General features: G+C 42.6%; 2 protein-coding genes across 2 annotated transcripts; both read right to left on the bottom strand.

The window, feature by feature from the left end:
* Positions 1–7,442: 7,442 nt before the first annotated feature.
* On the bottom strand, positions 7,443–9,424 carry LOC148194582 (uncharacterized). Its single transcript, XM_088096410.1, has 2 exons — positions 8,530–9,424; positions 7,443–8,452 (listed from the first exon to the last, which is right to left on the bottom strand). The coding sequence occupies exons 1-2, from the start codon at positions 9,422–9,424 to the stop codon at positions 7,443–7,445; spliced, it is 1,905 nt and encodes a 634-aa protein (XP_087952536.1).
* A 2,906-nt stretch (positions 9,425–12,330) lies between these two features.
* Positions 12,331–13,462, bottom strand: LOC124845143 (large ribosomal subunit protein eL14). The gene is made up of 5 exons (XM_047322202.2): positions 13,323–13,462; positions 13,120–13,221; positions 12,913–13,042; positions 12,703–12,815; positions 12,331–12,566 (listed from the first exon to the last, which is right to left on the bottom strand). The coding sequence occupies exons 1-5, from the start codon at positions 13,323–13,325 to the stop codon at positions 12,516–12,518; spliced, it is 399 nt and encodes a 132-aa protein (XP_047178158.1). The 5' UTR covers positions 13,326–13,462; the 3' UTR covers positions 12,331–12,515.
* Positions 13,463–14,613: the final 1,151 nt, after the last annotated feature.

Below are 14,613 nucleotides of genomic sequence, written 5' to 3' on the forward strand. Positions count from 1 at the left end.
TTGATGACTTAAAGAACATGTGATGTTTACAACATTAAAGGATAAGTGCAAAGCTAAGAAGTGACATGTTTTTTGTCTAATTTGTTTTTTCCAACATCTTCATCTGCTCCTTTGATGTTATCCTCCGATAATAAGAGATGGAAGAAGTTGATTAAGGCCATTACCCCTTTGTTGTTGTTGCTTAAAAAGGGAGAGAGATTATATGAGGTAGCGCGTATATAAATAACATAAATTTCAAGCTAAAGAAAAGCTTATGTTAAGGGCGAGTAGGCAAAGAAGATGAAGAATTTTTTTCTTTTCTGTGAGCAATTATTATAATAGATTGATCTATAAATTCTTATTTTTGTTATTCCCTGTTTTTATTTCGATGACTATATTTGTGTCCAAACATGTAATTATATTTCTTTAATATGATATAATTTAATTAAATGTACTGTTTTGAAAATTTTGAAATCCCATCAAACCTATACTTCAATTTTATATCTAAGATTGTATTGTGTTTTTCCAAAAATGCTTTTGACCATGTTAACTCTTTTTATGGAAAACTGATCTTTAAACTTTATTCTTTTAAGCACTATAAAAATGAGAGATTATTAGAGAAAAACTCATCAAACTCTATTTATTTTAATTGAGTTATATTAAATAATAAAGTTTAAAGTATGGATATGTTTTATTTTTTAGACACGAGTTTTATATAACAGATAATGCAAAATACGGTGTTTTTTTTTTAACAAACGATGCAACTCACGTATTTTTTATGAGTTTATTTTGTATTGTAAGAGTATTCTCTTTTAAAAAGATTTTACAAAGCTGAAGTGAAGGTGTACTGTAGGATACTTAATTCCCCACAGGTCAATCAACAGCCCGACAACAGTCGATCACCAATAGCCCGACAACAGTCGATCACTGTACTATGGGACACCTAATCCCCCAAAGGTCGACCAATAGCCCGACGACAGTCGATCACAGAGCAAGGTCGACCGCTTGGTCCTCGACAACCAACATCGTGACAATTAACAATCACACGACACACGACATGTCGCCTAGCCATGTCGACACACAGTATGTCCGACATACAGGACGCAATGTCATAGAGGGCAGCTACAAATAAGCAGTTACACATGTTACACATAATTAGCTAACCAACACCATGAATCACGGAGGTAGTTGACTCGGTATCAATACACAATCTGGCAGTTACAACTCCTAGGCAGTCAGCTTCGATAACTGACCGGATTACCAGGTAACGGTTTATTATTACTGTTTTAAATACACAGAGCATCTAGGAAAAAAGGTACGTTTTTCCCCTAAGAAGAGAGATATTCTTATTTTCAGATAGATATTCTCATTTTTCAGACAACACCCTTGTTGACTTGAGCGTCGGAGTACTTTTGCAGGTACCCAGCCCACCTTGTTCAAAGGAGACAGAAAAAAGGTAACACAGTGAAAGCAGCACAGAGAAACAGCGCAGAGCAAGTTTGTTAGGTTCGTATCTCGTTCTCCACATCCCTACAGAAACATTTTGGCGCCCACCGTGGGGCCGAGATTACTATCCCAACAACGACCACCGGAGCTATGGAAAATTCAGATACGCACGATTTGATCAGGCAACTGCAAGCGCAAGTTGAGGCACAGGCACAAACCATGCAGGAGATTCAGCGCAAGCATGCAGAGGAAATGGCGGCATTGAGGGCGCAGATCCCAACACCAGAGTTATCTGCTTCAAACAGGCAGGAGGATAACGAAGCGAGCCATCATGGGGGACCCTCCGAACGTGTTGTTGGAGGAAGGAGGGGGCCTACTCCTGCGCGCCTCACCAACCTGCTTCCATTCACGGAAGCCATCATGCAAGCGAATATGCCGGACAAGCCTCCCCCAACTCTGGAACGCTATAATGGATCTGAAGATCCTGATGACCATCTACGCAATTTTATCGATACCATGGCATTCTACACAGACAGCGATCCGGTTATATGCAGAGCTTTCTCTTTATCCCTTAAGGGTGAAGCTTTGGAATGGTTCCATAAACTTCCCCGCAATTCCGTAGATTGCTTCGCAACCATAGAATCCTTATTCCGAAAACAGTACGCAGCCAATCAAAAGCCGGCAATGACTGCTACGGAGCTCGTCCATACCAGGCAGGAGAAGGATGAGACTTTGAAAGCTTTTATGCAGCGATATATAGAAACGGCCAGGCGAGTGCCGGATATTACTCCCACTTTCATCATCAGCAATCTGTCATCCTGCTTAAGGCCGGGGGAGTTCTCGGAACAGTTATATGCTGATCCCCCATCATCCATGGAAGAATTGCAATCCACTGTGGCCAAATTCATTCGCATTGAAGACCACCGTAATGCCAATGCCAGAAAGAAGCACCACCAAGATATCCCCAACCAGGAAACTAAAAAAACGAAGCGACCCCCCAACGACTACAGACCGGACCGAGCACCTCGGAAGGAGTCGGGGTGGATATCTAAATATGATCACTACACGACCCTCAACGCCCCCAGGGCGAGGGTACTGGAAGAGGCCTTACACACCGAACTTCTCACAGCGCGGCGAAAGACCACCCCAAAGAACGCCGATAGGAGCAAATCTTGTCGGTTCCACATGAACCAGGGTCACGACACGGAAGAGTGCAATACGGTAAAAGACGAGTTAGAACGGCTCGTCCGTGCGGGTTATCTCCAGAGTTACATCAAGGAGAGAGTTACCGCAAGAGCAACAACTCCTCGTCGAAGGGACCCTCCCAGGCGAAGTCCCCGGCGATCTCCCCCTAGAGATGATCGACACCGCAGGCGATCACGCAGTCCGCCTCGACGCATAGAGAGGGAACGCTCAGTCCGGGGCCGCATCGACACTATATCTGGTGGTTTCGCTGGAGGAGGCGTGTCGTCTTCAGCGAGGAAACGACATTTGAGACAGCTGAAATCGGTCCATATGGTCGAACGACAGGCTCGGTCGATCCCGGACATCACGTTCACGAATGCTGACTTCCACGCTCCAGACCCTGATCATGATGATCCTATGGTCATCACGGCTAACATAGCTCGGTATGATGTCAGCAAGGTCCTCGTTGATCAAGGAAGCTCGGTCAACATTTTATATTGGTCCACTTTTCAGAAAATGGACCTATCCGAGGATCTCATCGCCCCATTTAATGAGCAGATTGTCGGATTCTCAGGAGAGCGAGTAGACACCAGGGGATACCTTGATTTGCGAACTCGACTCGGAACCAGTCGGGAGGCACCTGAACTTCGAGTTCGATTCTTGCTGGTCGAGGCGAACGCATCATACAACGCCTTGCTAGGGCGTCCCTGTCTGAACGCATTTGGAGCAATTGTGTCTACTCCCCACCTCGCCATGAAGTTCCCAACAAATCATGGTACTATTTGTACGGTGAGGGCCGACCAGCGAACGGCCCGACAGTGTTATGTGGCGGGGTTAAAGGTCACCCCTTTTATTCCAACAAAGAGAACAAAAGTAGTCGACGCAGCAGTAGTCGACCTAGACCCCCGAACCAATGTGGACGAGCGCCTTCATCCGCAAGGCGAAGTCAAGCTCCTATCCCTGACGAGTGACACGTCTAAAACCACCAGCATCGGCAAGGATCTCACCTCAAACGAGGAGCAGGCCCTAAGTCAGATACTGCGAAACAATGCAGACTTATTTGCATGGACAGCCGCCGACATGCCAGGAATTCACCCAGGAGTTATGTCCCACAAATTGTCCATCTTCAGGGAGGCGCGACCAGTCGCCCAGAAGAAGCGTAGGTTCGGAGAAGAAAAGCGTCAAGCCATTCAAGTTGAGATCGACAAGCTGATAAATGCCCGATTCATCAGAGAGTTAACATATACCACATGGCTGTCGAATGTGGTTATGGTCAAGAAGTCAAACGGTCAGTGGCGGATGTGTGTCGATTTCACTGATCTCAACAAGGCATGCCCCAAAGACTCATACCCCTTGCCCAGCATCGACCGCCTTGTAGATGGAGCTTCTGGTCATGTCATTTTCAGTTTTCTGGACGCTTACTCGGGGTACAACCAGATCCCAATGTACCACCCCGATCAAAGCAAGACAGCCTTTATCACTGAACGCGCCAATTACTGCTATGAAGTAATGCCGTTTGGATTAAAAAATGCCGGAGCCACTTATCAACGCCTCATGGATAAGGTCTTCCATCATCAGATAGGGCGTTGCATGGATGTGTATGTGGACGACATGGTAATTCGCAGCAATTCTATAGACCAGCACCTGCAAGATTTGAAGGAGGTCTTCGGGCAACTCAGACGATACAGCATGCGCCTCAACCCTTCCAAATGTACTTTCGGCGTCCCAGCCGGAAAATTCTTAGGATTCTTGCTCACACGTCGAGGCATTGAAGCCAACCCCGACAAATGCAGGGCGGTACTCGACATGACGGCTCCGAAGACCCTAAGAGAGGTACAGCGTCTTGTGGGTCGCCTAACCGCCCTGTCACGGTTTATTCCAAAGCTGGCCGAACACATCAAACCCATCCTGAAGAATTTGAAGAAGGGTTCCACTCAACATTGGGACGAGGATTGTGAGACTGCATTCAACACTGTCAAGCGCATCCTCACTAGTCCTCCAATTATGGCTCGACCAGACGAGGGATTCGACTTACAGCTATATATCTCAGCTTCCCAGCATGCTGTCAGTGCTGCCCTGATACAAGAAGCACCCTCCTTCAAATTGATCTACTTCATCAGCCGTACACTGCAGGGGGCGGAGGAACGATATTCTCGAATCGAGAAGCTCGCCTTGGCCCTTCTCAACGCCTCTCGACGACTTCGCCCGTACCTCCAGAGCCATCAGGTGGTAGTCCGTACGGATCATCCCATAGCCAAGATCCTCCGCAAGCCAGATTTGGCAGGGAGAATGGTTGCCTGGTCCGTGGAACTATCCGAATTCGGACTCCGTTACGAGCCACGCGGATCCATCAAGGGTCAGCATCTGGCAGATTTCGCAGCTGACCTCACATCTACACCGGCCGACTCCCCTACCACATGGCTACTCAGTGTCGATGGTTCCTCCGACAAGAGGGGAGGTGGAGCCGGGATCGTTCTAGAAGGCCCTGACGGTGTGGTCGTAGAGCAAGCCATCATATTTAAATTCCCTGCCAGCAACAACCAAGCCGAATACGAAGCCTTGGTTGCAGGCTTATCTTTAGCCCGAGAATTCTCAGTCGATCATTTAGAGTGTCGGATGGACTCAAAGTTAGTAGTCAGCCACGTCAACGGCACCTATCAAGTCAAGGATAACCAACTGCTGCGATACTTCCACAAGGTTCAAACCTTACTACAGGGCTTCGTCACAGTTAATATCATCCATGTACCCAGGGAACAAAACGCAAGGGCTGATCTATTGTCTAAGTTAACTCATTCTAAGGAGCTAGCACAGCTATCATCTGTTATTAGAATGACCCTCGACCATCCTGGGGTGGAAACTTTAGCCACCGATGTGTCGGCGCCCGTAACCGACTGGCGACAGAAAGTCAAAGATCTTATGGAGCAGCAGGACAAAGGAGGTAGCATTACGGCAGCCGACTCCAAGAGAATCGTGCGTTTTGTATGTATAGGCGACGACCTATACCGTCGTGGTTTTAGCTATCCTCTATTGAAGTGTATATCCGCGGAAGAGGCAGACTATGTGATACGTGAACTACACACCGGGATATGTGGATTTCACTCTGGCAAGCGGACCTTGAGAGGCCGTGTTCTCCGTGCTGGATATTACTGGCCCACTCTCGACCACGACTGTGAGACATTCGTCAAGAAATGCATCTCCTGTCAAGCACATGGCCACGATATCCGTGCACCTCCCGAAGACTTGCACAATATTGTCTCTCCTTGGCCATTCGCCCAGTGGGGCCTCGACATAGTGGGACCACTGCCAGTCGCCAAAGCACAAAACAAATTTCTCCTCGTGGCGGTCGACTACTTCACAAAATGGATCGAGGCGGAGCCATTATCCATCATCAGTGCACAACGAGTGCAGAAATTCATTTGGCGCCTGATCTGTCGGTTCGGTCTCCCTAAAAAGATCATTACCGACAACGGTCGCCAATTTATTGAACGCAAGTTAGAGGATTTTCTCAGCAGTTTGGGCATTAAGCATGTCACGTCATCAGTCGAACACCCTCAAACAAACGGCCAAGCCGAGGCCGCGAATAAAGCCATCCTGACAGAATTAAAGAAGCGACTCGGCGAAGCCAAGAGTTTATGGGTAGAGGAGCTGCCAGAGGTCCTGTGGGCATACAGATGCACACCCCACGGATCTACAGGTGACACGCCATTCAACTTAACATACGGCACTGATGCCATGCTCCCGGTCGAGATAGGCGAACCCTCATTAAGACGACAAATCACTGATATGTCACTTAATGAAGAGCAATTACGGACAAACCTCGACGTACTTCCTGAACGTCGAGAGGTTGCCACCATCCGCGCAGAGGCCCAGAAACGCATACTATCTCGACGATACAACACAAAAGTCAAGCCCAGAGCCTTCAAAAGCGGCGATCTAGTATGGCGAAAGCGGGGAGAGGCTCGGAAAAATCGAGCCCATGGCAAGCTTGCAGCTAACTGGGAAGGACCCTTTCGGGTCACAGAAGACATGTCGAACGGTGCATATCGCCTCCAACAGCTTGATGGACACCCAGTTCCCAATACCTGGAACGCCACTCATCTTAAATATTATTTTAGCTAATATCCGTTTATTGTTCATTTCTTTTCACAACTCTATCAAGTTCAGTTATCAAATAAAGATTACATTCCATCATGCTTATTGTCTCAATTCATTTATCAATGTTATGATGTCGAGTCCCAAGGCTGTCGTACAGGACACTTCCACCTACAAAGGATTTAAGAGCAGACCCATTACTCGATGTTCGCCCTTGAACATCCAACACATGTGGAATACACTCCCATTAATCGATGTTCGCCCTTGAACATCCCACACATGTGGAACACACTCCCATTAATCGATGTTCGCCCTTGAACATCCCACACATGTGGAACACACTCCCATTAATCGATGTTCGCCCTTGAACATCCAACACATGTGGAATACACTCCCATTAATCGATGTTCGCCCTTGAACATCCCACACACGTGGAATACACTCCCATTAGTCGATGTTCATCCTTGAACATCCAATATCTGGTAGAGGTTCACCCTCGAACACCCAGTATTTTCTTCACTCAACCATCGTTCTCAACTGTCACACGACATGCTATCAACACACTCGACACTCACACTTAGCCATCACTACAGCAAATACATTGCAGAATCAGCTAAGTTAAAAAGCAAACCGCAAAGTCACCAAACATACAAGTAGAGCATTCATAAAATTATCAAAGTTTAGCATTCATAGTCGTCAACCAAATATTCAAGTATGTATCTACAGACCTTTCCTACATCCTAATCTATTACAATCTTAGACGAGTCGCCTTCAGCAGCATCAGCATTCTCCTTGGCGGGCTCGTCTACTTCCATCGCTCCTTCGGGCTCGTTGTTGACGGCCACCTCTTCATCCTCTTCCCCCTCCAGGACAGCATCCTCTGGTATTTCTTTCAAAGGCTTCAGGTGGCCTTCATGCACGTCCTTACGGACGTCAAATTCAACTCCTTTGGTGGATACTTGAAGCAAGTGCCCGACTTGCCTCAAGGCTTTCCTGAAGCCCTTCTTATGTTCATCCATAACCGCATCTTTCAGCTCCTCAATCAACTCCTTATGATCAAAGACTTCTACCTTCAGCGCGTTCCTCTCTCGGGCCACTATCAGCATGGAATTCTTTGCTTGATCCAGGTCCCGCGCCATCTGCTCGCGTTCTTGTTGGAAGGCCACATCAGCTTCCTTCAAACGTACCTCGCCCTCCTTCAAACGTTCTTCCATACGCTTCTGCCTGGCCTCACAGCCAGCATGGACCTCGCCTAGCTCCTTCAGTTGGGCACGCACCTTTTCTAACTCAGACCGCATCTGACCCCTATCCGAAGCATACGCCAGATGCCAAGCCAGCGCTTGGGCTCGTGTATTCATCTCCAGCAAGCTGTCAGCAATTTGTTGCTCGCTCATGTTCTCGATCACCTTCTTCTCTGAAGCGTCCAGGTTGAGGTCCACTCTATGACCCGGCATGAAGGCGCGATCCCATATACCCAGCGGAAGGGGACGTTCAGTATCTTCAACCACCTCCTTACTTTTCTTTGACGCCTCGCGATTAGGGTCGACTGTCTTGGCTTTCCTTTTGCGCACAAGGGGCACCTCAGCTTGTGTTGTCTCCCCAACCGACGCCACTGCGACTGGAGGTGGACCAGATGGTGGTACCTGGGAGCGTTGTTGCTCAACAGACGACCCTGGCCGATTACCTTCATCCCTCTCGCTATCAATGCTCTGAAACCAACTGATACCCCTACCTTTCCTTCCCATTATCTCTGCAAACACAAACATCCACCCACACTGGTCAGCAACAACATAATAATTTACAAAAGTAGTGGGTAAAGACACATACCAAACACCCTCGCCCCCGCGTCATCGAACTCGAGGCAATCTATAATCTGACGTGAAGAGAAGGGGCGGGGCAACGAGGTCAACACACTCAAAGCCTCCAACTCTTCAATCGTCATCTTATCCTCCGGCCACGAGGTAAATTTCAGAGGCTCCTGTGTCCAATATAAGGGAAATCTGGGATTCCCCTCACCATCAAAAAAGAACCGTCGACCAGCATCGGTGATCGACACCTTAAAAAATTTTTCCTTAAAACCCCTATACGATTGCAGGTAAAGCTCTAAAATTGCGTTACCTGGTTCTGAAATCAGTGATACCCACCCCTTCGTCGCAAGCGGGCGACATCTAAAGAAGTACAAAAACAAGCCTACAGTAGGCCTAATTCCTAACACCCCACACAACACTCCGAAGGCCTGTACATATCCCCAACTATTGGGATGCAGTTGGCTAGGTGCAACATTCAAGGTTCGCAAAACATCTATTTGGAAAGTGGTGAACGGCAATCTTACATACAAATCGTAGAATAACGCAGCATAACAGTAAAAAAATTCATCAGCAGCATTCTCCCTCCCATGACAAACCCTCTCATCCTCCCGACACGCTACCAATTTCACACAAGTCTGATATCCTAGGGTCCTCAACACACAACTATCCTCAATCCAATCCATAAGGATGGCCCTACTCCCAAATTGACTCCTCAGTTCCTTTACCTCACGCGCCGCCCAGGCGTATTCATCTCCGCTAATCAGAGATATCAGGCGTCCCCCTGGACCCTCACCACATACGTTTCCATATACGAAGGCTCTCTCCCCATACGGTACTGTAGTAATTGCGGCACATTCCACCGTAGATGACGGCCCCGGCGTTTCACCCCCAGTATCCCGCCCCCTCCCTTCCATGATCAATAGTAAGTACACTAAGACGAAAGAGATTCTAGGGTTACCTGGTTGTTTCTCGTAGTAGCGAAGGCAACGAAATTGACGAAGAAACAATCTCGTTCGCAGTATACACTCTCAGTATTTGCTCTTCTGCCAAAGTGAATAAACCTCTTTTGAGTCGTGTTGAAGAAGCCAAACCGTTTAATTATCAGATGCCGTAGGATTATTTTTAATCTAACGGCTCCTAGTTGGCGTCCCCTCCTTTCCCTAAAGGAGCGGGAAAACCCTAAATTTCGTAACGCCGCGCACAGCTGTCATCCACATCTCCTCGTTTCTTCCACGTCTCCTCGTTTCCTCCACGTCACCTAGATTCTTCCGACAATACTCAAAAGCCCTTCGTAACTCGGTCCCCCATTTACTCGGACTTGGGGGGCATGTACTGTAGGATACTTAATTCCCCACAGGTCAATCAACAGCCCGACAACAGTCGATCACCAATAGCCCGACAACAGTCGATCACCAATAGCCCGACAACAGTCGATCACTGTACTATGGGACACCTAATCCCCCAAAGGTCGACCAATAGCCCGACGACAGTCGATCACAGAGCAAGGTCGACCGCTTGGTCCTCGACAACCAACATCGCGACAATTAACAATCACACGACACACGACATGTCGCCTAGCCATGTCGACACACAGTATGTCCGACATACAGGACGCAATGTCATAGAGGGCAGCTACAAATAAGCAGTTACACATGTTACACATAATTAGCTAACCAACACCATGAATCACGGAGGTAGTTGACTCGGTATCAATACACAATCTGGCAGTTACAACTCCTAGGCAGTCAGCTTCGATAACTGACCGGATTACCAGGTAACGGTTTATTATTACTGTTTTAAATACACAGAGCATCTAGGAAAAAAGGTACGTTTTTCCCCTAAGAAGAGAGATATTCTTATTTTCAGATAGATATTCTCATTTTTCAGACAACACCCTTGTTGACTTGAGCGTCGGAGTACTTTTGCAGGTACCCAGCCCACCTTGTTCAAAGGAGACAGAAAAAAGGTAACACAGTGAAAGCAGCACAGAGAAACAGCGCAGAGCAAGTTTGTTAGGTTCGTATCTCGTTCTCCACATCCCTACAGAAACAGAAGGTAAAAAATGTAGTATAAATACTGATGAAAACAGGAATAGTATTTTCTGAAGCATTTAGTTTCACTGTCCTTAAAGATCTATCAATGATGTATTGTGCAAGATATTACAACTTTTTATTACAATCTTCCACATATGACAAAAGTGCAAAACAATAAGAAAAAGAGAAAAATGTCTTTGACCCAACATTACTGTCTTAAAAGTAATTTTCATTTTGCAAGTAATTCTTTTTCCAAACATGTCCTCTTTTTGTAAACTTGGAAAATGATTATACATAAAACAATAGTAAACTATATAAACCAAAGACACTTGACGTGTGTTAGAGGTTTATCAATCACAATACACTCCCACAATCATTATTCTTATCGCAGTGTTGTGCTTACTAGACCATGCGTGTATCGTATTCATGAGTGCTCTAGAGATCATGCCAAGATATCATGGAAGCAGCCTCATTCGACACTTATATAGGTGATTTCATCACGTATATGCTGTAAATTATACACCACTAATAAGAGATATGAAAATCATTAAAAACTTTCTTTAAGCTAAAATATTTTCCCCACAAATAACAATGTTTAATCTCTCATAATACAATCTGTAGCACTTTCAAGGAATGGACATTTGATAAAAATCAATTTAATGCTATCAAAACTAACAAGTGATTTATTTTTATCCATGTGAATCTTATTCATGATATCTGCAATAAAAAAAGTTGAATTACTATCACTTATTTATTTGATGACTTAAATCTAATTTCCCTTCTAGGTTTAACATATTTATTTAGAAACATACGAATAATTTAGATACACAATTTAAGAATTCAGACCAAAACATTTAATTTGATTATTCATCTAACAATTCAAACCCGTAATAATTCAATTATTCGTCCTTCATAAAACCTAAACAGCCATTATGTATATAGGTCAAATTGCATAAAGCATGTTATAGGTATCAAAATAATTGTAGACTAACATTATTTCTAGTGTAAAATATCACTGAAACAATTTTGAGATGTTACAGTTCAATTAAAATAGTGCGAGTACAAATTTTCAACGTTATACCAGTATACTTTAATTACATACAAAAGAAAAATTACTTCTAAAAACTAATTCAGCTTCTTTAATTTTAAAACTTCAGACAAAATGAAAGGGCTCCCGTCGTTCCAACTTCAAAAGAATAGTGCTTCGATGATTTCAGGTGGAAAATAAATAAAATGCTAATTAGGGTAATTCGGTTGAATGAAAATGAAGTGAAAAAAAATTGAGATAATTAACAGGAATGAAGGGAGATAAAAGCATTGCGTACAAATTCAAGAACCGAAATAAAACAAAGAATGAAGAACAATTTCAGCCTTTATTCTGACAGCATAATAAAAATAACACCTCAACGATTTGGCTCTTCGTAAACCGATAGAAAAACAAGAGTTTAACTAAACAATTTTTTTCAAAACAATTCAAAAATCCGACGTTTAACTGAACAGCCCTTTTTAACTTCATATATGGTCTCCCAGCAGACACAACCACAAAGAACCATTGTCATTCATAACATCATTCATGATACTTTTGGGTTTGAGGGGCGCTTTAATGAAGAATATATGAAAATAAATTACATGTCGTGTGTTCAAGACATTCTAATATAATGGATGAAGAAATTTAACTGGGCTAATCTAACTGCATAGCAGTTACTGAAGAATCACTCCAACTGTATTTAGCAGAGGGCAGAACGTATCTAATAACAAAGCCTAAATTAATCAGTACGCAAATTACCTAGGGGGTAAAACAATTGTCAATCATAAATATTATAAAACCAACAAGATTTCAAGTTATATCATAAATCCTAACATAAATATCTGAAGATAAAACTTTTCACCGAGTGTCTCAGTGATTACATAAAATCTCATACCAAATCTAAAATTCATAACAAAATTTGAACATTATATCGTGAAGTAATGCCTACGCGCTCTTTTTCAGCTTAGAGATTTCTTGCCTTACAACAGCTGCCCTCTGCAAAAATTTATAATCCAAATATTACCATGAAAATAAACAAGAAACACATTGACCAAAACCAAAAAACAAGACTCGTATTTAACTGCCACTATAGACAACAACAAAATTCTAACGAAAGATAATAAAACTATACCTTGATCTTGGCCAACATTAGCTTGAACCTGTCGAAGTCAGTGAGGGCTGCCCTTCTCTTTTTGACAATGAGTTTCCTGCCCCATGAGCTGTTTTCCCATTTGTTCTTAACATCTGCTCATTATCAAAAATACATAACAAATACTTTCAATTAAAAACTGATAATAATAAACAAAGAAAATAAATAAATATGTGAACATGTAGGACGAACCAGCAGCCTCCATGGCTTTAACAAGATCTTTCTTCTTGGGGACCCTCTTAATGTCAATCTTAATATCGGTTAGGGAAAGCCTCTTGAAATTGACTTGAGTTCTCACCATATCAGGGGCATCGACAAGTGCCTATTATGAAAAAAAAAAACTGATTCTAAGAAAGCAATAAAAAGCGAGAAAAGGTAAAAACTTGGGTGGTGACTTACTCTGTTCTGGTCAATGACGTCGACGATGACGACGAGCCTCCCATATTCCTTGCCGTAGTTGACGAGAGCAACCCTCCCGATCTCAACGTACCTCTTGAAAGGCTGAACATGAAACGCAGAAAACGCAATTTGCTATGGTTAGAAACAGAAAACTATAAAGAAAAAAAGGTAAATGCAGTGCAGAAGAGAGGAAGAGGAATCACCATTTTCGGCTTCAATTGCAGAGAGGCAGAGACGGTGGATAGGTGGGTGGTGGAACACTATCTAGGGTTTTAGGTTTGCAACTTCGTGTAGTTTAATAAAAGAACCTCGGATCCACGTTAAAATGGGCCTCTCAGCCTATTCCTTACCTCGTAAAAGTGGGCCTCAGTGCATATCTCAGGCCCAAACCTCATTTTATCATTTTTAATTTTAATATTTAATTCTCAGCACACATGTGCAGAAATTGGAGATTAAAAATGTAAAGCTCACAAAAAGTTTTTATTACTTGATTGATTATTTATTAACAACCCAAACCAATAGGTTTAATGGATGGAGGGAGGGAATATGCTTATTGGTCCGACGTTAAGACGACTTACTGAGAAAATAAAAAATATATTATATATTTAATATAATTTGATAAATGTGATTTAAATATAAAATGTATATTGTGAGTATTAATATTTAAAATAGAAAAGTTCAAATTCTATACTCTAAAATTTTAAATTTTCCCTAACATAACTTGTATGTGAATTGAAATGAATTGAGTATGAGTGAGTGATTCACTTCGTACATGATATTATTTATTAGACAGCATATCATTAATTGTAACTTAGTCCAAAAATAATAAAGATACTTTGTAGATCATATACTGTTGTATATGATCATATATTATTTTAAATGTAATTTATTATATAACTATATGTTATATATTATGTTTGAATATGTTGTTTAAGAAATATGGTATTAATTCATTTAATCTATCCAAACACCTAACTAATATTTTACAGGAAATAGACTCTTGATTAGTTTTTGTTTCGTCCATATACATACAACAGTGTCGTCCGGTGAAACATAGGAAGATTCGTCAGTCAGATTTATGTACGTACTTACAGGTACATTTTTCTTAAACTTCTCCATAAATAAATAAAAAATTATATGTAAAAAGCTAATATATAAATACTTTCTCATATATTTTTTTTAATTTTTTTTTACGTTTACTTAATATACAAACTGGTTATACTTTATAAAAAATAATTTTCCTTTTATTTGTGTTTTTTTCTTATAAAAAACATTATACAAAAATTTATTTAAAATAAATTGGATGTGAAATATTTCAGCACTTCTTCCAGAAAGAAACACATCTAAACTCAACATCCTCAAACATAACCGACAAAAACAAAAACTGAAAAATTGATTCAAATTATTATTCCTTTTTAAAAATTATTAATTAAACTTCCATTGAGTTAGATATTTTATTTAAGTTTATTGATATTTAAGTTAGATATTAAAACT

This window comes from Vigna umbellata, chromosome 8 (assembly GCF_029865625.1).
Source record: "Vigna umbellata cultivar VRB3 chromosome 8, Vumbellata_1.0, whole genome shotgun sequence".
NCBI classification, from domain to species: domain Eukaryota; kingdom Viridiplantae; phylum Streptophyta; class Magnoliopsida; order Fabales; family Fabaceae; genus Vigna; species Vigna umbellata.

What these genes read in the sequence shown, in the direction of transcription:
- LOC148194582 (XM_088096410.1), bottom strand. Translation starts at nt 9,424, where the DNA reads ATGGAAGGGAGGGGGCGGGATACTGGGGGTGAAACGCCGGGGCCGTCA. An exon ending in CGCGGGGGCGAGGGTGTTTG is followed by an intron (nt 8,453 to 8,529) that starts GTATGTGTCTTT and finishes TTGTGTTTGCAG; the next exon opens with AGATAATGGGAAGGAAAGGT.
- LOC124845143 (XM_047322202.2), bottom strand. An exon ending in TAAAGCCATGGAGGCTGCTG is followed by an intron (nt 12,816 to 12,912) that starts GTTCGTCCTACA and finishes GATAATGAGCAG; the next exon opens with ATGTTAAGAACAAATGGGAA. An exon ending in TAATGTTGGCCAAGATCAAG is followed by an intron (nt 12,567 to 12,702) that starts GTATAGTTTTAT and finishes AAATTTTTGCAG; the next exon opens with AGGGCAGCTGTTGTAAGGCA.